Genomic DNA, 21,734 nt, shown 5'->3' on the forward strand with positions numbered 1-21,734 from the left:
TTCAACTACTATTGATACTTCTTCAGAGTGTAGTTTCAGAGTTTAAAGGCAATAAAATATTATGTAATATTTTAGAAAATAAGCAAAACAAGCCAGGCTATACAATGGACCTATAGGTAAGGTATATGTGGCCAGTAGTTTTCATTATGTTGTTCTTCATTACTGTATTGCGTTTCTTGTTCCATACTGCTACTTGAAAAATTTGCAAATAAGACTATCTCAGTCAGACAAGAGGATAAGAGAAACGGGGTATTAACCTAAGGCATCCCTGCTTAGGTGTCTTAGTCATTTAAGGACAGGTATACTTTGAGATCACAAATGTTCTGCACCTAAATTTAATACACTGAGTAACTGAGCTCATTAGAAGCAATTTGAATTGCGTTTTTGCAGAACAGAGTAGCCTACATGTTCCTTAGATGTTAGTTTCCAACAATTTTCTTTAATTACTTTAGGTGGCATTGGATTTATTTTTTGTATTTCCTAGATCCTCAAAGAAAAGGATGACCTCAGAAGTCAACTTCTCTCTGCTATACACCAAATAGAAAACCTTCGGAAAGAGCTGAATGATGTACTTACAAAGAGGGCCCAGCAGGAAGAACAACTTCATTGCAAAGAAGTAAAACTGAATGAAATGAAATCGCAACAGTTGTGCCTTGAAGAAGAGATTAAAGAAGTTCAAGGTACTGTAAATAAATTGGAGGATGAATTGAAAAAGCAAGTCTGTCTACAAAATCAAATGCAAGCTGAGAAGGAACACTTGGAGCAAGAACTTGCAACTAGTAACTCAATTCACGAAAAAGACCAGGAAAGACTCTTAGAAATGCAAGCAGATATAAAAAATCTGAGTGCCATACGTGTGGAACTAACAAATAGAATAGCAGAAGAAGAGAAAGTCAAAAAAGAACTACATAAGAGCCTCTCAGATTTCCAGAAACAACAGGACTCTAAGCATGAAGAGATGACTTCAGCTAACAGGCAGTTGAAGATGGAAAGAGAGGTTCACCAACAGGAGTTAGCAGATCTTCGATCAGAGTTACAGAATGTTAAAATCAAGCACGAACAAAACATTCAAGAGCTCATGAAACTCCTTAAACAAGAGAAGGATGATGCAGATGCTCAGATTAGAATGCTAAAGGTACTTATTCTGAATAATTCAAAAGCTATTTTCTTTCTATAGAGTGATGAAAGTATTGAACTATGGGTTGTAAAAAGTTTAACACACACACACACTTTATTTCAGGTCATCATAAAAGTTTAAAATTAATGGTTGAAAATGTAATCTCATATTAGTTTAAGGGAAAAAGCTATTAGTATGGAAGTAATGACAGTAGGTATGTCAGTGATCAGAGCAGGAGGAGATGTGTAAGGCTGTAGTTTTAACGCCATTTGATCCTTTCTTTTTAAACTACTATTTTAACAAGTTATTTTCATGGTTCTACTATAGAACTTGTATTATGTCAGGGATAGTACATTTTTGTAAATGTTTAAATTGCATAATGCTGGTGTACCTGGAAGAACTTTCAGAATATGAACAGTGATAATATATCTCATTAAGATTAATTTTTGTAGCTCCTTCTATTTTGAAGGCTTTTTAGAATTTCTAATTCCTCAAGGAAGTGGCTACATGTGCAGTAAATTATGAAACTAAAACATTTTATTCATTAAGAAACAAGTTAATGTCTTCAGCTCACATCCTTTGCTACTGATTCAAGGCTATTGCATTGGAAAGAAAACATGTATTTCAGTGTCTTAAGTGGTCTAAAGAGAATTGAAGAAGTTAAGTTGAAATGGATACTCTACATAGCACAGTTAATTGTCAACAGTTGTATGAAAACTTGTGTATAAGCTAAACATTGCACTGTTATTGAAGCAGTTTGATTACATGATTAAATATATATGTATGTTAGTATTTTTTATGAATATACAAATTATTATTAGGACATATTAGTGGAGGCAGTAGTTTTCCAGACAGGCTGTAAATTACCAACATAATTTGAATGTGCTTCAGAAGCAGTATAAATGCACTTTCCATCTCAGTCCCATCAGATATTTTTTAATTAAAATTTGCTCATATCAAAATTCTGCCAATTTAACCATAAAAAGTTATAATATCCTTAATCAAAACTTCAGTGATTCATGGTGTACTTCATCATTGGTAATATAAACAAGTCTATTTCTTTTCACACAAATATGCAGAGTCAGTGAAAATGCGTATTTTCTGCATCTTGGCAATTATGAATAAATGTTACTTAGAAAAGGATGGTTAGTTATTATATCAATCATAATATAATTGATAATAATTCATAAGTACTGCATTTAATGAAGATAGCAGTAAAAAAATCTAGGTAGCTGTTAGTGGAAGGATCATTAAAAATAAAAAATATTTTGACAGCAATGCTTAACATTTTAGGGACTTAATTTGTGATGTGTCTAGTATTGTTATTTAGGTGATCTATCCAAATATGATTTTTTTCTTTGACAATGAAATTGCAATTAAGACTGTACGTTTAATGTCACGTGTAGAGAAGGGGAATATGTTCTAGATGGTAGTAATCAAAAAATGAGTTGATTGTGACTATGTGTTCCCCTTAGAAGGAAAAGTCAGTCTTATAGCATGGACCTCAATATTGATACTGGTTGTACCTAAACAGAATCTTTAGAGAATTCACTTCCTTGTTTCATTTACAGAGTTGTGACTTAACCAGAATCCTTAATCCACATGCATTTTTTTTACAGCTTCATCTCTCTGAAGCAGAGGAGTGGAGGGATTAAGGGAAATGATTTTTTTAAGATAAATTTGGGTAGACTACTTTATTTTTTTGGAAGTACACAATGATAATTCAAAATAGTGTCTTGATTCAAACATTGTAAGAGCAATGAAATATCTGGTCATATTCATCCCTGGGAAAATCTTTTAAGAATATATTGTGCAGGTGACTTTCTTTTTGTCTGAACTCATCATTTCATTGCAAATACCATCTCTCTGGCAAGCTTTGGACAACACTAGTAACCAAAATGGCAACAACACCATTGGATGATGGGAAGACTGCATGTTTAAAAACCTGTATGCCCTCCTCCTGTTTCTCTGTTTCACAATTCAAACTGGGTTTAAGTTTTATGGATAGAGTTGTCTTCCAAGTTAAGGTAAATTTTTTATGTGAGTTATCAAAGTATATTTAAATACTATGGTTTTGGGATTAGAGTTTAGGGAAATTTAAAAGAAAGTTTCATCTTTTTTTGTGCCTAGTGAGCAACTGTCTGTTAATCAGGTAATCTTGACTTTATTTACAGGTCAGCCTTGTCTGACCCTTGTAACTGTCTTTGTGAAAAAATATACATAACCCTGTCCAAAGGTTGTTAATGGCAAAGTCTAAAATATAAAAGTCAGTTGGGAGGCATGTAGTAGGGGTAAAGGCAAAATGAACACATTTCTTAAGACTCAAAGCCTAATTTGAATTAGAGAAGGAATTTTGATGTTGAAAGTGCCTTTTGATCCATTATAGTTCTTCACTCTATTGCCTCTTCTGCAAGAAAGGCAGAAAAAACAATAAGAAAAAAAATAGGGTAGTTAAGGATTTTTATGTAATGGGACAGTAGCATAGGGATATTGCATGTTGCTGTAGAACTGGAGAAGCACTCAGCATTTTGTATGAGATGTCAGTATTGAGAAGGATCTTACTGTCTGAGTACTGAGATTCTGGTGCTAAAGTTTTTACTTCTCTTTCTATTAGGACCCCTACTGGAAGCACAGTGTCTCTATAATTTTTTCAAAATGATAGGTAAACTAGGTAGAGAAAATGAAGTAATTTGCTTAGTAGTTCCCAAACACTGTGCATTCAGAAGCCCTGAATCTGTCCCCTAATTTTACTACCTGCCCTCATTTACTTTTAAAAACATCCATGTATTTTTAGAATAAGGAAATATAAAATTTACTCATGGCTGACAGCAATTTCAAGTTATGTCTTTAATGAATGATTATGTAGAGATACGTATAAAATTGTATATAAATGTCTTTCTTTTTGGATTAACTTTTCTAAAATTCAACAAGTGGGTGTAGTTTTATTTTTCCTGAAAATAACCAGAAGTGGAAATTGGTTTAAATCTAGATCAATTCAATTATGTTCACAATTGCCTTGTCCATATTAGAAATTAATAATTATTTTTCAACCTCATGTCTCAAACATAATGTACAGGAGGAATCTGTTTCTTGGATTGTTTCCATCTATATATATTTTTTTATATGGCTACCTTTAGTAGGAACTGAAGAGAGGATTTTATAAACATACTCACAGAAACTATTTTAAGCACTGCAGGCTTGTATTTGTGTCCTAAGTCTAAATTAACTTGTAAAACTTTTCTTACACTTCTTCACCATAAAATGTATATGTATAGTCTTATTTATAGTCTAATCAGAAGAACAGAATTTTTGATTTTCCTCAAGAAGGAATTTGCTTTGGAAGTTTATATTTGTGTGTAACTGCATCCTGCAATTCATCTTATACGAAGCTGGTTTTGGATAATGATATTATGCGTACAATTTTCTTCTTAGCTTTGTTTACTTTTTTGTGTTTTGCAATTATTCTGGAGAATTCTCAGATCTGTCAGTTTTACTAAGTTGAATGAGCAGCAAACCCCTTAATTAGAAAGACAGGTCTCATTGTGTTTTCCACAGAAAACCAATATATTTTGTTCACTTGACTACTTAGGGCTCTTAGGACCCTTAGAAGTTCTTTTTTTTTTTTTTTTTTTCATTCTTACCTGTAGTATCTGCATAAATAGAGTTAAACTCACACAAATTAGAAATGAAAAAATAACAAAATCTTTAAAGTTATTTCTCTGCAGATATAAATTTCATACCAGGTCCTGCAATGAAATGAGTTTTGGAGTTTCTGATTCCAAATTATTTCAGTAATGGAAAAGTTGCATAAATACTGAACTTTTTAAGGTGATGTCAGCTGATGAGTGTAGCAGAGTTGAAATGCAGAATCTGAGATTTCTATTTACTGCTTTTAAATAGCTCTGTGGTACTGCAGTGTCTTGCAGAAATTTACAACATACCTGGCAAACATCAACATTCTTCTAAGCTGATTGATCTGGTTTTGCAGCTAAATTTGCATTATTAGTAAAATGTGGGAAAGCTCTACACTTTAAAGGGAAAGTCCATATCATTTAACTTCTGTGTCAGCACTAATAAATCATAACAAATAATAAGTGATATTAAGTCACAGTGTACAATTTTATTTTCATTATGTGTTCTTGAGTTGATCATTATCTTCAAATTTTGTGATACACGTTTTCCATGTTCAGATAAGTGATTGCACTTAATATAACTTAAATGTAAAAAATTAAAGATAATTAATCATCCATGATCATGTTCTGTGGTTTTGAAGCTTTAATGTCTGTGAACATTTTAAAATAACCTATATAGTAGTGACTTTGTCATCTGTTCATCTGTTACCATCAGATGGAACTTGTAGAAGAGAAAAGCACAGTCAAGACTCAGTGTCGACAACTGGAGAAGATAAAAGTTGAATGTGATAAATTGACAGAAGAATTAACCCAAAGTGAAGAAGAAAATATAAAACTCAGGCGAAAATGTGAGTTTGTAAAACAAGAACTGGAGAAAAAGGTAAACATAATTCATCAGTCTTTGAACTTTATTTAAACTTTAGGATAAATATCTAAAACTGTGAACTAAAGAATTAGGCGATGAATCTAAAATGCAAAGAATACATATACACATTCAAGAATATATGCAATCATACTGTAGTACAAAGTTTCCACACAAGTCAAACAAGGCAGAAGTGATTTGGTTGAGTCATGAATGGTATCCCTCCAGGGATACACTGATATTATTTATCAGTGAGTTATATCAATAATTTATCAGAGTAGGAATATAGGTACTACATGTACATTCCTATATACTTCTAACACGGGCAACTAAAAAATACTTAAGTTCTTCCAGTTTTCTTCACGTTCTCTGGAGTTGCAGTTAAGTTACAAATAATTTAGAGCAAATTTGAATTAGATAGGCAAGGTAATCACTGTAAAATAAATTCTAAATATCTTGATAAAAATTATTTACTGCTTGAATATTTTAAACACAGCAAGCTTTTAGGGAAACATACATTATTCTCTTATACTGGCATTACATTTCTAGAGATCGGTGATCTCTACAAGCCATTCTTGTTTAATGTTCTTATTATTAATTACTATCAAATACAAATTTGCAGTTTCACTATCTGCAATTGTCAGCTTTTGTTTTTTAATAAATCGAGTGATAACTTCAGAGTTGCTGAAGTCATTATATGTTGTAACTCCTTTTACTGCTTTCTTCAGTTCTTCTTTTTTGTTTGTTGGTATCCATGATTGGTTCTACAACGTTGCTTTTTAATGTTTTTCTTAACACAAGTATATTTTACCTTGTGCAATTTTTATATCTTAATTTTTTTCTGCAGTGTTGTGATTTCAGATGAGTGTTTCTGTGCATGGATGAAGTTTTACCTTCTCCAGTGTAAAGCAGCTGTCAGTATTTGATTAATTCATATTAAGAAAGCATTGATTATTTCTCATCTTTGATAGTTTTAAGTTCATTTCCTAAATTAAAATTCAAGAAAACATTAAAAAAAAAAAAAAAAGCATCCTGCAGGAAATTGCTTACATATACATATTTTTTGCACTATATCCTCATTAATTTTTTTTTTAATGGAGCCTCTATCTGCTTCTTATTCTTCTATGTCAGATTACTATTTTTTCATCCGTTTTGCGTTAAATTCTGTGATGTAAGTATTTATCTTAACATGATACAAGAGTTTTATTTATCCATTGCACATAGGCCACTGGATTGTTGTCAGTTTCATTAGGTTAATAGTTCCAAACTATTTAAATCTGGTAACAGTTGACTATTGATATTGGAGATCCCTTATGTTTGTTCAGGTTTTCCAATTTAATTTTCAATTCGTATTTTGTTACTATAAATGAAGTGTACAAACCTCACATAGAAGTTTAGTTTAAAATCTAACAAGTTCATTTTGAATATAGTTTAGGTAAAGGGATTATTCCAAAATGCTGTTAACTCCTTTTGTCATATTTCTTCTATCTTCAGCATATAATGACTCTTTACTCTGAATATTGGCCCTGAGAAAAAAATGTTTTCTTCTTTTTTGAAAGAATGGAATAAAAACCTCTTGACATAATGTAGTTAGCTCCCTGCCAATTTTTCCTTCTTGTGTAAGAAGGATATCAGACTTTTTAAATGTATTGATAACATGCTGAATTAAATGCTGTTTTTGACTAAATTAATTTATATACTGAAATGCTGTTTAAAAGCCTTTAAAAACAGTGAGGAAGGCTGCTGTACATTAGTATTATTAGCTGCATCAACTCTTTGGTTGTGATAACTATATTCCCAAAATTTAATGTAGTGTGTAGGTAGAACTATTCAGGGTACAAAACCTGTTGCATAAATTATTATTTTCATAGTTTGTTAGTGAAATACCTATGGATTAAAAAATCTTGGGACAGAAGTTTAATTGAATTACTGTAATATTCCAACTTCCTGCATTTTCCTTTTTCTGCTAATATTTAGGATCAGTATTGAATTTTATTTTTTCAAATTAAATTTTCTGATGAATTCAAAAGACTGTATTACTTTTCTATTATTACAATAAGTATTTTCATAGAATTTTCAAATAGTGCATCCAAGACTTACAGGACATGAATATGAAATCTGGCCTTTCTATTAGCTTGCTTTTATTAGACTAACAGGAAGTGCTTTAAAAGCTCAACTTTTCAGGCTAATAGAAAGTACTTAAATTTAAAATGTGTTTTGTCTAGGTTGGGAATTTAGCACTATAATATTTATTGTTAAGGAAATGTGTCTGTAGAAGTGCACGTTGTCTTTTGCAGTCAGTTGTAAACTAGTTCCAACTTCTGTCGTATTAGAAAAATACATCTTTTAGACAGAGGTGGTCTTTTATGTTTAAGGTGAAAAAGGATGGAGAAGCTTTTAAGCACAGAATCATTTTTAAGCAAAGAAGCCTATCTAAGTAAATGCAGATAAAGTAATAGCAGTGAGTTCTGTTTCTTTGTGTTGAGTTGGGTTGTCAGAAAGGGATGTGAGAAATGTTCAGGAAATGAAAAGGTGTATTAGGGTCGTGACCTTAGTGTCAAAAGGAGTATTAGGGCTAGGAAATGAAAGGAGTATTTATTGTGGGCTCTTTTTCTCATGAAAAAAAGTTTCATGAGAGAATGTCTAGTTTTGACTCTGAAATAGAGCTCTGCGATTGTTGGGTTTGGATTTGGTGTGGTTTCTTTACAACTAGGAGACTTCCAGGTGAATAGGAAAAATTAATAGGTGATTTTGTGTACTATGAGAATATATTATATTCCATGGCAAAGAACTGAACACAGTGCCTGAGTATAGTGTGATTATAAAATTAAAAGATATATTGCTATTTATGCGTGTTATGATATGAATACAATAATTTGTGGATTTTTTTTCCTGCTTTTTTTTTCCCCTTTGACTGCAGAATAAACAGATCAGTTATGAAGAAGATCATTTGAGAAGGATGGATGAGGCCAGACTGCAGTTTAAGGATCAACTGCATCATTTAGAAATGGAACAGAAATCCATTCTCACCATGATAGGAAGTGAAATTGATGCTGCTTGTGAAATTTTTTCTCGGGACTCCATGGAGAAATTCAAAGTAATTCTAAGTTTTTAAGTATGCTGCAGATTTTGTTGTGTTCTTAGTGGGTGATTGTAGCAGAATTTATGTGCGCTGTTATTACCTGTCACTCATTTGGTATAGATAATTTAGGGGCAGTAGGATTAGGGATATTTAGCTGATGTGGGTACAGGTTACTAGGTATTAGAACGAGATACTGTGAAGATCTGTCCATGTGTTGCTCATTACTGTGTTCTTTTGCAAATCTTTTTGTGAGCACTCACTCAGATTACGCCGTTCTTCTCTTGCCATTTAATCAGTGCATGCTTTCTTATCTGGTGTCCTTGGTCACTTGGCTGGACTGCCTTTGAAATAGACACTTTTCTGCATTGATACTGAAAATCCATTATCTTTTTAATATTTTTTTGTTTTCTATCTTAAGTTTATCTTTCTAGTTGACAAACAAGCTTCCTCCTCTGTGTCCTTACAGATCTGTTGTTACTTACTAAGCCTTTGTGATCTGATATATTCTTGAACATCAAACCATGCCTTTTTGGACTTGCTTCCCACCTCCTGCAGAGTTTTTGTTTTCTGGATAAAGCTTTGCTGTTTCTGTTTTCATAATTCTCATAATTTATCTAGTTTTGTTATTGCCTTTTATATGCCCTATTTGCCATATTGGCAAACTTAAAAGATTTGAAATTGAATTTTTGACTAGACATGTGAATAGAAATGTTACACAGCTCTGTGGTGTCTGGTCTGAAAAATAAATTAGGAAAAGAAAAAAAAAAAGGTAAGAAATTCCCTTTGTTGTATTGTTCTTCTCCCCAGTACTTAGTTATTGTCAAGGTTTCAGACAAGTTCTTTACTTCAAGGAGTTGCCACTGCAACTGAGGTGAGCAGTGAAGGAGTGGATAAACGCTTGTGACATAAAGACCTGCCTTAATCTTCCCTGAATTAAAATAAACAGGATTTTTTAAAATCAGCATATACTGGTGTTCTAAACAAAGAATACAAATAATTCTACATATATTTCTCAGATTTACTTTCCCAACCAGTATTCTTGTTATAAGAAACCTTACACTTGGAATAACTACACCAGTCATGCTTAAACTATGGACTGTATACTGTCTTGTTTGAATGTTGTGGCAAAGAATCATGTTTGCTGCCATAGAAGTCACAACTTGTGGTTATGCATTGCTTTGTTTGTGGTCAACATGCCTAATAAATCTTTCTTTTTTTCAGATGCGCCCTTCTGTAGCAATAATTTTCTTATAAAACATGGAAGTCTGTAATCAATTGGTACTGCTTAGGTTTTTGGTCTCGGTGTTTAATAAAGCCCTTGTAAATACCTGTTAAAGAAATATGCTTATAATAAAAATTATCAGCCCTGGTCCAAAATGTACAGAAATACACACTGAATTTCAAAATGTGCTAAAAAAATTGGGGGAAAAAGCCTAAAAAACAACCAAACAAACCCAACAACCAAACAAAAAAAATCGTATTTAAATTAGAGAAAGGCACAAAGTAATCATGAGATAGGGCCAGATAAGATGAAGGATGAGCTAGACATAAGGTTAATAGTCAACTTCATTTTAAATAGGTTTCAATTGTGAGAGATGTGTATGACATTTTTTCCCTTATCTGCCAACTACAACAATGAAAAAAAATCCATTATCACAATTTTTTTAGTAATATAGAAAGTATGTAACAGTACCTTTTGGAAATGTTTAACACCATTCAGTTTGCAGAAAAAAGGCATATCACATTTTCTTGTTGTTTGCAGTATTAATGAAGTGTGCCAGTGCAAATTTCTTCTCTTTTTATCAACTTAGTGAAATTTATATTTTTTCTTTTTATACCTATAAAATATTCCAAGCAAGTGATTTCTTCTTCATGAAAACACAAAGACCATCATTGTGCAACACAAATATTTTAAGATTTTTGTGGTTTGCCCTTAATCACTTTGTGACCAGTCATTTACCATGCTGCACATAGCATTTCTGTAGATATACTGGTGACACGTAGCGTTTCTGTAGATATACTGGTGACAATTCAATGACTAACAATTGGTTATGCTACTTTTAGTTTATACTGTTTGGTTTATACAATTGAATTGCTGTGAAGTTGGCCTTTTCTTGAGAAGCAGGCATTTTAAAGCAGTCTGATTGTGCTATTTGGAAAGATAATGTTTTCAAAAAAAGAACACACAGATTCAGACTGAGACTATACACCTTGATGCAGAGAGAAGTCAATGAATTTGTATATTTTGCTTTTAATTGTGGCTAATTTATAGTTACAGTTCTATTAAACCATTTTACAGATATGATTTCCAAACTGTTTTTTTAGCAGAGAATATTTAGTTGACAATCTTTCAGTAAGCTGGAAAGTGTTTCTCCTTTTTGTGTCTAATACCCTTTTTTTTTTTATGCATATTTCTTTCTCCCTCACTACTCCATAGGCAATATCACTTACACCAACGGTGCTGAATGATCCTCATCGCTGGTTTGCAGAAACAAAGGTAATAGTCAAGTCTTTTGAAATCTTACTGAATAATGTAATATCAAACATTCATAATCATTCAGTAGAAAGTGTGTTTGAAAAGATAGTTAAAGGGGAAAAAAAACACAAAATCATTCCTTTGGAAGCAGTTAACGATAATATCAGGCTATTTCAACTGATAAAATTATTTTATAGATTTTCCTATCAACAAGAAATAAATATCTCTATAGCCAAATAAATAGCAATTATACCAAAAAAAATAATGCATTGAAGAATCTGCAGTGGTAGCCTTTAGATCTGAATTTCCCACTGTATAAATTATTTTGAGACAAGAAAAACATGAGAATGAAGTCAGCTGCTTATGTTTCTCCTACAGGATTATATATAATAAGGCAAGTAATAATTTGAAATAAGGCTGTTTTTTATTGAATCTAAAGATTATTAGATTGGATTTCTGGAAAATGATCCTTCCACAGTTGCTTAAAGCTTCTGAATTCTATAATGCAGGTGCATACATGCTTCAAGACTTCTCAGAAATGATGACTAGTAACTTAAAGCTATTGTTTTTTATTTTGGTGCTTCCATCCTTAAACCCCAGTACATGCACAGAGACTCACTTCCAGTACCTTTTAAAAAGACTAAGCTTGGTGGAATGCACAAAAATTTTTGCTTCATGTAGAATGCCACAGGAGAACTAACTTAAGGAAAAGTTTCAACTGTTTCCATGTAAGAACCATGAGGTTACTGTTGATGTATAGTCTAAGACTTGTAGACCAAGAGAGATTGCCAGTGTAAATAACAAAGATAAAATGAACCAAAAAAGAAATGTTATGCAGAAAGCATTTTCATTATTTTAAAAAGTGGCAATGACATATTAAAAAGACCTTTTAAAGTAAAACTAATAATTATTTCCATGAATTTATCATGTAAGTTTCTTTAGCTGCTATAGGAAAGTCTAGAATGAATGAAAAACTTGGTGTCACCCTTTCTTTGCTTGGTTGAAATAAGCAGTGAAAGTATTCATTATAAATAAATAAAATACAATATGAATCTGGGAATATCTTGCCGTAATAGTTAACCACATTTGTATTTCTGGGTTATTGCAACTGCTGATAGGTATTCAGAACTTAAAGTCTTCTGATTTTCTCTTAAATTTCTAAAAGTGAAATTGTTTACATCACGTCCAAGGAGTGACAAAATTTGTATGTAATAATAATGGCCTTGGTACTGATTTTTTTTTTCTGTAGTATAATTGTTGTGCTCACTTCTTCAAATACTTCTGTAGTTAGAAGTATTTACAAATGGTCCCTTTTCAAGAGTTGGTTTTCTTCTGTCTTTTGATTTTTCTCTCAGTTACTACAATCTGTAGAAGGAACAAACTTGCTTCACATACAAATATTTTTGAGATGTGACTTCTGAACTTTAGTGTTAAATATACAGTTTGGTCCCTGCATTTTTCATAATGTTTCTAGCACTGCGTGCTTCCACTGAAGAAGAGTTATGAACTGTAGGGTATATTAATAGTGCTGTAGAAATTTCACAGTTTGTGTGAGGGAATACTGCTTGTGCACTGAGGCTATAACAACTACCACTTTAGAAAAGTGCTGTACTTTTGCAGTACCCAAACCTGCAGCTTTAAAGAGATTAATTTAAATAGTTTAGCTGGGGAGGAGAGATGCTCCCTTCTGCAGTTATGACAGCTCTTGATCCATGGCAAAGTTAACCTTTTTTTTTTTTTCTGATGCCTTTTGTCTCCGTTATGTTCTTTAAGTGAAATCAAGTCTAAATTAAGAATCTTTGAAAGTTCTAGGTTTACTACTGTTTTGAGAAATAATATGAAGTTTTGGTCTAAAAAAAAAAAGGATTATTTAGCCCTTCAGAAAGTTCACTAATTTCTTCATGTTTGTGAACATGAGGATGATTTTGATACGAATTTCTGGCTTTTTGAAATATAGAAGTACACTGTAAAAATTACAGAAGAAAATCCCATCTTTATAATATCCCAGCATGATAATTGCAATTCATCATGGAGGAATCTCATTCTGTATATCTGCAGAGATTATACTAAGAATTTGTGGTAAAGGCTTATTCTCGACAACAGGTGTTTCAGATTCTGTACTTATTGTGACAGCAGGTATGGGAACATCAGCTATAAGATGCTCTGTTGTTTGTGGTATGTTACATTACAAAAAAAGGGGATTAGAGCTGTGAGATATTTAATGTTCTACAGTGCCTTTTTTAGAACTAATATTTGAAATCAGGTAGCTGCAACTCATTCTTTGGAAAGATTCTTCATGTATTTTAAAGACATATGAATTGGCGATGAATTTAAGATATAGTATATCAGTTCCTGGCAGGATTCCTAAGTTTCAATATGAGATTTGCAGGCAGAACAAGTGAAAAAAATGACTTTGTCTTTATGGGATACCCATACTTTCAAAATGTTTGCTGTGTTACTTTTCACCATACTACTTGTACATTTCCTCTTACTCAGGTTGGGGTTGCCTTTAGAATTTTTGCAGGTTTTGTCTTTTTCCTCATTCTTCTTAAACTGTTCCCCTGCCCTGTGCCCTCCCCCTTTTTGGTATAAAGAAAAAAGTTCTTTGTATCAAAAAGAAATTGTGTAAATATTTCACTGCTAAAATCAGGATAGAAATTAGAGATGACAGTACATTTTATTATGATTACTGTATTTTTGTATTTTCTAAAAATAATGTTTATCTAAGACAGAAGGAAGATTTCTACTGATCAACATTTCATCCAACCAATTAACAAATTTACATTGCTGAGCACTTTCAAACCTATAGGCTTTTACTGAAATAGAAGGTCAATCAGTTTGACTTCAAATCAAACAATTGTTGCCTGTAGCTTATAACCAGCACTTATACATCAATATCATGCTAGTCATTGCTTCTCTGTCCTCAAATTCTGAGTTTTGTTTGACTATCCCTACTGTTTTATTAAGTGGCTGAATCTGACAAAGAGCAAAACATCTTTCCAGCAGGAGTTAATATAACATGGTACATTCTGGGACTTTTGAAATATTTAGAATGTAAATACAACATGGAAATGGAGGTACCAGAGCAGAGCCAGTCATTAACTACAGGAGATGCTAACTTTTTTGAACGGATCCTGATACACCCCATCTACTCTATGTATGAGATTTGAAATTCCAATCATTACCCTTTTTTCTGTCTCGGTTAATTTGATTGATTTTTTGATGGTAACAGAAATTTAGTCAGCAAGAAAGAGAGTGAGAACACTTTGAATAAAGGTTACACAATAAGCATTCAGTTTCACAGATGAAGAAGTAAATGTTTGAGTTCTTTCAGTGGTGACTTGGTCTCTCAAGTCCTCTGATGATAAATTAGCATCTCATCCAGTTGATAGTGCTAATGATCCTGCCCATTTCCATCTTCTTTGCCTTATACCCTCTCCCTGTTCATAAAAATTGTGTAGATCTTGCAAGTCCTTTTAGGCATAACATTTTAAAGGGAAAATGTGCATCACTATTCATGATGCTGCTGACTGCCATGCTTTTCTGGGGTACATAGTCCATGTGACTGTATGCTGAATCTCCCCTACTGTCTTGTACTGTTTAGATCTGTTATATATTTTAAAGTTGCATGAATTTGAAAACATTTAGGGGGAAAATTTGTTTCCTAGTATGGAAAGAAAGTAATGTAGGTCTGTAGTTAATAATTTGAATATAATAGAATAATAAAATATCCTGTGTTGGAAGGGACTCACAAGGATAAAGTCCAGCTCCTGGCTCCAACCAGAATCACCCAAAAATCAAACCATGTATCTGAGAGTGTTGTCCAAACACTTCTTGAGCTCCATCAGACTTGCTGGTGTGGCCGCTTCCCTTGGAAGCCTTTTCCAGTGTCCAGCCACCCTCTCAGTGAAGAACCTTTTCCCCATATTTGGTCTGAACCTCCTTAGTTGCTGTTTCATGCCATTCCCATGGGTCCTATTTGCTGGTTGCCAGAGAGAAGAATATATCTCATTTTTTTTGTGTCTTAAGTCCTACAGGTAAAAGATAAGGATAACCTTTTATATTCTTCTGCATCCAGAGCAATATATTATTTAAGTTTGCTCTTTTCTGATCAAACAGTTGGGTCATTTATGTATCTATACATGGTCTTCTCTTCTATTGCTTTTAGATTCACTCTGACCACCCATCATCTATAGTATCTATAAGCTCTCTTTTCTTTTTCCTCTGTATGAACCTTAAATGTTGTCTTTTGCTGACTTTAAAGGATTGATGTCACTTAATTTTTAATGTGGATGGGAAAGGAGGGAGTACCTCTTTGTGTCTATATACATACCCTAATTAAATTTGAATTTCCTTACCCACACCAGCAAATTCTTGCTCCTGATTAAAAAAATAAAATCTGTGTATTTCATCTTCACATAGTTATCAGCCAAAATATATCTCTTTAGAGATTCTTGAAGGCTCAAGATATATCCTTGTAATATATCCTAATGTTCACTTTTATTATTATTATGCAGTAATGCCTATAAATAAATAAGCTGTAATTTCAAAGGTAATTTGATCAATTAACATTTATGTCCTAATATTTTTATTAGAATTCTTTTATTTTCCTAATTTTTTAATGTAGACTAAACTTCAGTGGCTGTGTGAGGAGGTGAAGGAGAGAGAAAGTAAGGAAAAAAAGCTGCGATGCTACTTATTGCAGAGCCGCGAACAGCTTAAGCACTTTACACAGATGAAGGAGTCTGAACATCAGTCTCTCTTTAAACAGATAAAAAAGCAAGAACAACTTTTGGAAGAAGTTCACAGAGAAAAGAGAGGTATGTTACTGCTTCCCTTTTGTTAATGAAAGAACAAAATTTTAAAAAATAATAGTTATAATTCCTGTGCATTCAGATGTATTTTATCAACTAACTATTACAAACTCTGATTTGGTGACTTGCTAGTGATAACCAAGATAACAATTACTTTTTGTTTGTTTTCTATTTGTTACATTTGCCTTTTATTTTTTGGTCAACTGCATTTCAACCCAGTACAGGCTGAATAACACAATGCAAAAACGAAAGAGCCCAAAGCACTTCATAGTCCTGTGCAGTTACTCTTTTTTGTCTACATCGTATGTACAAAGAATTTTTTTCTAATCCTTTCTTCTGTGTTGTCAAATGGAGTAAGACAAGCTTTGGATCTAATTAAAATGAATGATGTAGTCGTCATAATTTCCATATTGAAGTAGATTCTTTGGTTCCACCTCTTTCATACGAATTTTTGATAGAGGATCTAACTAAGCCTGACAAATAAAGCACTACATGGTGAGAAGACTGTATTTTGACATCTATAAATGGCTGGAGCTAACCTGACCTGTTCAGGAGAATAAAGTACTTCTACTGAAAGTTATCATGTAGATAAACCTTGAGAACTATTAACATGCCTTATGAGTTGCTATAGTCTATAAATAGGACTGACTTATCTGTTTTGCGTCTTTGTGCAATATTTTAGACTAGTATTTGAATACCTCAAGATTTATACCTATTCTATACCTGAATAAATTTTTCATTCGATTCTATTCCCTCAGTTTTAGCAGAACACATTAGCTATAAGATGTTCTTTTCATATGTTTTCTTTAAAAACTTTGTTCTGGCTTTCATTCAAGACTCAGTACTGATAATTATGGGCCAATTATTGTCAGACATAATAAGTACTATATTTTAATTGTTTGGTTAGTCATTTTGTATTTAGATTTGATGTAGACTCCGATTAGATGAGAGAAAGCTTTTAAGTTTAGTTATAGCTTCTGGTAGCTGACTTTATTATTAAAAATGTTTTGTGAAATTTTAACAAAAGTAAAACAATAACAAAACAACATTAGCAATAACAAATAAAAGCAAAGTGTTATCATAAATATTTCATAGAACAATACAGATTATTTGTTTTACAAGAACAGCAAGATCCTGTCAGGATTTTCTACCTCCACTTATAAAGAACATTGAAAGAGAACATACTTTGATCTTTCAGGCTTGAACATTTCTATTATTATCCTTCATTTTATTAAAATGATAGCACCAAGACCCTGATATATGAATAGTGAGTAATTATCTGCTAAGATGATCTCCCTGAGGCCTTATTCGCCATTTTTAAGTCCATAGAAAAATAAAGCAAAACTTACTTAGTTTTTAATTCTATTGTATCTGATCTGGTTCAGGCTTTCTCAAAAATTCTCAGCCTGCATTTTAATTTCAAGCTATAGGCAAAATTATGGCTAAATATTATATGGAGAAGAGTGGTGAAAATTAATCTATTCAATGAGCACCAAAGATAGTATATAATCTTATGCCTTCTATTTATAAAGAGCATTCATTTGTTCCCTACAAATATGCACAAGTACACGCACATTTGCACATTACTTGATGTGACAATTTTTGTAATTCTAAGTAAAAGATAGTCTTTTCAGTTTACTTCTGTAGGCAGATGCTGGTTATAAGTATCTAAGAAAAAGGAAGTAATGCTTTTTAAAATGTGGTTACATAGTCATTAGTTTCCTATGTAACACAAAACAGTAAATATGCTTTAAAATTCCAACAAATACAGTATAAGAAATAGGAGTCTTCTGAAAGGTTACAGGATGCAGACCCTGCAGCCCAGTATTAGCTTTACAGCCAATATGAGGTTAGCAACCAAAGATAAAAGTGTTGGAAACCAGGAATACCAGCTGATATACTTGGAGCAACAATCAAAGGCTTTAGTTTTAAGTAGCCGCATATGTTGCTATAGTTAACTTTTACTCTTACAAAGCATTACCAATATTGTGGTCCAGCTGAAAGGGTGTGATGACCCAGAAACTGCTGATCAAGTCTGAATTGAGGAGAGATCAGATGAACTAACTAGCTATGACTACTATTGATAGATTTTCCCAAAACATACCCCTTGCATTGTTCACTTAAAAGTATTCCTAAATGATTTTTAAAAAATTTCTTACTTTTTGCCTTGTAGTAATGAATTTATTTAGCTTTAGATGCTGTGGTGTCACAAACCTTCCAGTTGTGGGTCCTCCACTCTTCATAGTATTCAAGGCTTTAGAACAAACTTTTATAGAATGAATAATTAGAAACATGGAAATAAAATAACAGAGATTTACTACAGGTAATCAAAGCCCAGCATCCTGGTATTTCTTTCATTTGATAAGACAGCTGGTAGTTACCCACTAGTTGACAATTGTAGCGGAAGACATAGCATGTCATAGTACATAGCCTGTATAGCCTTCCCTTGTTACGTGGGACTGTGTAGGAAATAATTAAATATAAGAACTATAAATTAAATTAATGAATGTACACCTCTGAGAGTCAGATGGGTAGTTAGTGAATGGGTTATTTAGTACTGTTTTACAGATCTCTGTGTACTCACTTTTCTTCATCAGTTAGCTTAGTATAGAGAGTAAGGAATATAATAATAAAACTTGGAGCCTTAGAAGATTTGTTGGCTTTGTTGATACACAGAGAAAGTGTATCCTGGGATTGTTTAATTGCTTTTACCTGGTGCCAAAGAAGGAACTTAAATTTATAATTTCTTTGTACTGTTATTTATACCAACTTTTAATTTATTCATAAAGTGATGCATTTAAATGTTTATAATTTTCTTTCCCTTTATATAATGTTCCAAGACAAATTATGGCTATTTAAATGGCAAATACTCTTACATAAAAGCCCAGGTTTTAACTGTAATGCAACAAATAAACTGTAAACTTGTTGATAGTAAAATGTATAAGTGGCTTGGAAAAGAAAATTGGAAAAGCTATTTTTCCCAAAGGAAAAGGACAACACGACTAATAGCATAGGAAAGATGTTAAGCTGAAAGGAGAAAACAATGCAACAGTGATAGAGGATCCAAATGAAGGAGACAGGATGTTGTTCGACTTTTTTTACTTAATTTACTTAATTTACTATTATTATAAAATAATGGATGAAATCATTCTTACAGAACAAAGACAATCAGTGGTAATATTATGGGTAAATCCCAGATGCAGGAATAAAGCAAATGAAGGCAGAATGGATTTTCTCTAATTGTTAAGAAGGCACCCCACTCTTTTCATTTTGAATACCAAAGTATAGTTGACAGTACATCTTAATAAAATGGATTTTCAGTCATATTTTGTGCAAATGGGTAAAACTATTCTCTTCTGCATTTGGAATGATTTCAATTTTAGATGAAAAGTTTATAAGACCAACTCTGTGAATATTCGTGGATGTGGTTGAATGCCTCTACTAACAGTGTAACACAAAACACTTGTCTGAGTACTTCGTGTAGTCTAAAAATACTTAATGAATTTAAATCAAAAATTATAAAAACAAGACAAATTGTGTACTTGAAAAAATAATTTGTTGATTTGTCATTCTATGGATCTTGTATTACAGCTTGTTTGTGTTTGATTTCATGGGAAATAAAAAGAGATTTATTGTGGACATACAGTAGGTAGGATGATTATTTAAACTGCTTTATTGACAAACATGTTTCAGGAAGTTTTACAAATAATAAGTCTGTTAAAACTATTTTAAATACATAGTCTTTTGCCTTTTCCTTTCTTCACCGAAACATATGTAAATACCTAGGAGCTTTCTTGATTTTAGGCTTTTGGTGGCCCCCTTTAGGTACTGGAAGGCTGCAATGAAGTCTGCCTGGAGCTTTCTCTTCTCCAAGCTGAACCACCAACTCCCTCAGCCTGTCCTCATAGAATAGGTGCACTGGCCCTTTGATCGTTCTCTTGGCCCTCCTCCGGACTAATTCTAATACTTCTATGTCCTTGTTATGCTGGGGACCCCAGAGCTGAACACAGTATTCTAGGTGGGGTTTCACAAGAGAAGGGGAGAATCCCTCCCTTGGCATGCTGGCCATACTTCTTTTGATGCAGCCCACGGTATGGTTGGCTTTCTGGGCTGCAAGTGCACATTGCTGGGTCATGGTGAGCAACCTGGTCTAGTGGAAGGTACTCCTGCCCATGGCAGGGGGGATTGGAACTTGATGATCTTTAAGGTCCCTTCCAATCCAAACCATTCAATGATTCTGTATAGAAGCGCTATTATTTAAACCGACTGTCTAAATATTATAATCCTGACAAATAAAATCAAGATTCCTGAAAAGGAAAATAATAAATGAAGGAAAATACAATAATGTAGTATAGAAACTCAAGAGTGTTTGCTGGGTACCATAAGTTCCATAGCTCTGTGATGACGTATTGAGATTGGCTTTGGTTGTCCTCCTGTCTTGATGATCATACCGTCTTGGAGAGCTGAGAAATTCAGAGGACCAGCAATATTTCTGAATACCTAAGAACTGAAGGTGATGTGGTACTGTTTTCAAGTTAGTGGGTTTGCCCTTGGAATACAGTTCACTAAAGTTATTTATCGAGCATTCCACCTAACATGATTTCAATGACTAAATGAGTAATTGGATAAAAATTAAATTCTCTTAGTTTACTCTTCTTGATTAGGAGTTCAAACTCACTTCAAATTCATTTTTAAGAGCATTGCACTAGGTATTAGGTATTTTAACAAAGTTGACAATGTCTGAGGAAAGACAATATATAAATTCTGTTTTCCTATCTAACTTTCATTTGACTTGTGGGATGAGTGAGTATGGGGAGGTGTTCTTACAACTGTTTCAAAATTAGTTCAAACTACAAGGGCCTTATTGTTATCACAGAGAAATGTTTGTAGGTAGGAAAAATGCTGTCTTCATGAATCACACCCAAAACCTGACCCAAATTTATTTTATTTACCCAAATTTATGTGATCTAACTAGCTTAGGTAGTGTGAAAGGCTTAACATACCAAACTGGTTAGAGCTGATATTTGAACCTTGAAGCATCCATTGGCTTTACAGACTTAGATCTGCTTCAGTTACTGGTTGGTTTAGTCAAAAGAATGTATTCGTTCTGTGTGTTCATCAAGAGCAGAACATCAGCATTCCTGGAAAACATACCCAAACCCCTTAAGTCTTTCACCATGTTCATTCATTCCTTCTCAACTGTTATTTCTGTATACACAATTGTAATTTATTCTCATTTTGTTTGTCTGAAATTCTTAATTTCTGATTATGAATGTTTTTAGCAATGTATTTTGCTAGCCTTAGCTCAGATGAATAGCTTTCTCTATGTTCTTTTGTGATCTTGCTATCTTTGCTTTGTGAGATTTCACTAACTTTATCCATATTTGTCAGTGTGCTGGAGTATTTATATATAATCTCAAATTTAATCTGATAACAGCTAATCCTGTATGCATAGTGTTCAAATTGCCGATTAAAAGAAAAAGCAACGCTAAGCTGCAGCGATCCTTTTCTGTTATTGCCTAATTCCCTTTAAAATATTATGGGTAACGTAATGTTGGCATAACTGTTTATTTAAAGGTGTTAAGAGTATGTGATTTTAGGCAACAGGTATAACACACTTAAATATATAACTTCTTCCATACAGCAGTACTATTTTCGTGTTACATTAGGGCTCATGTATACTATGGGAATGAGTACAGAAAGGAAAGATATAAATAGATATAAATGATATAAAGAAATTGTGGAACACAA

General features: G+C 32.8%; 1 protein-coding gene across 9 annotated transcripts in view; it reads left to right on the plus strand.

Annotated features, from left to right (window-relative positions):
* The window catches only part of CEP128 (centrosomal protein 128), a 111,420-nt gene that overhangs the window by 39,995 nt on the left and 49,691 nt on the right, over window positions 1-21,734 (plus strand). For all 9 annotated transcript variants that reach the window (XM_084521472.1, XM_084521475.1, XM_084521473.1 and 6 more), the window contains 5 exons: window positions 485-1,135; window positions 5,465-5,629; window positions 8,532-8,708; window positions 11,131-11,190; window positions 15,797-15,989. In XM_084521472.1, the coding sequence (XP_084377598.1) occupies window positions 485-1,135; window positions 5,465-5,629; window positions 8,532-8,708; window positions 11,131-11,190; window positions 15,797-15,989 (1,246 nt within the window). The remainder of the gene's footprint in view (window positions 1-484; window positions 1,136-5,464; window positions 5,630-8,531; window positions 8,709-11,130; window positions 11,191-15,796; window positions 15,990-21,734) is intronic.

The sequence above is a fragment of the Aythya ferina genome, assembly GCF_964211825.1.
Source record: "Aythya ferina genome assembly, chromosome: 5".
Lineage (NCBI taxonomy): Eukaryota > Metazoa > Chordata > Aves > Anseriformes > Anatidae > Aythya > Aythya ferina.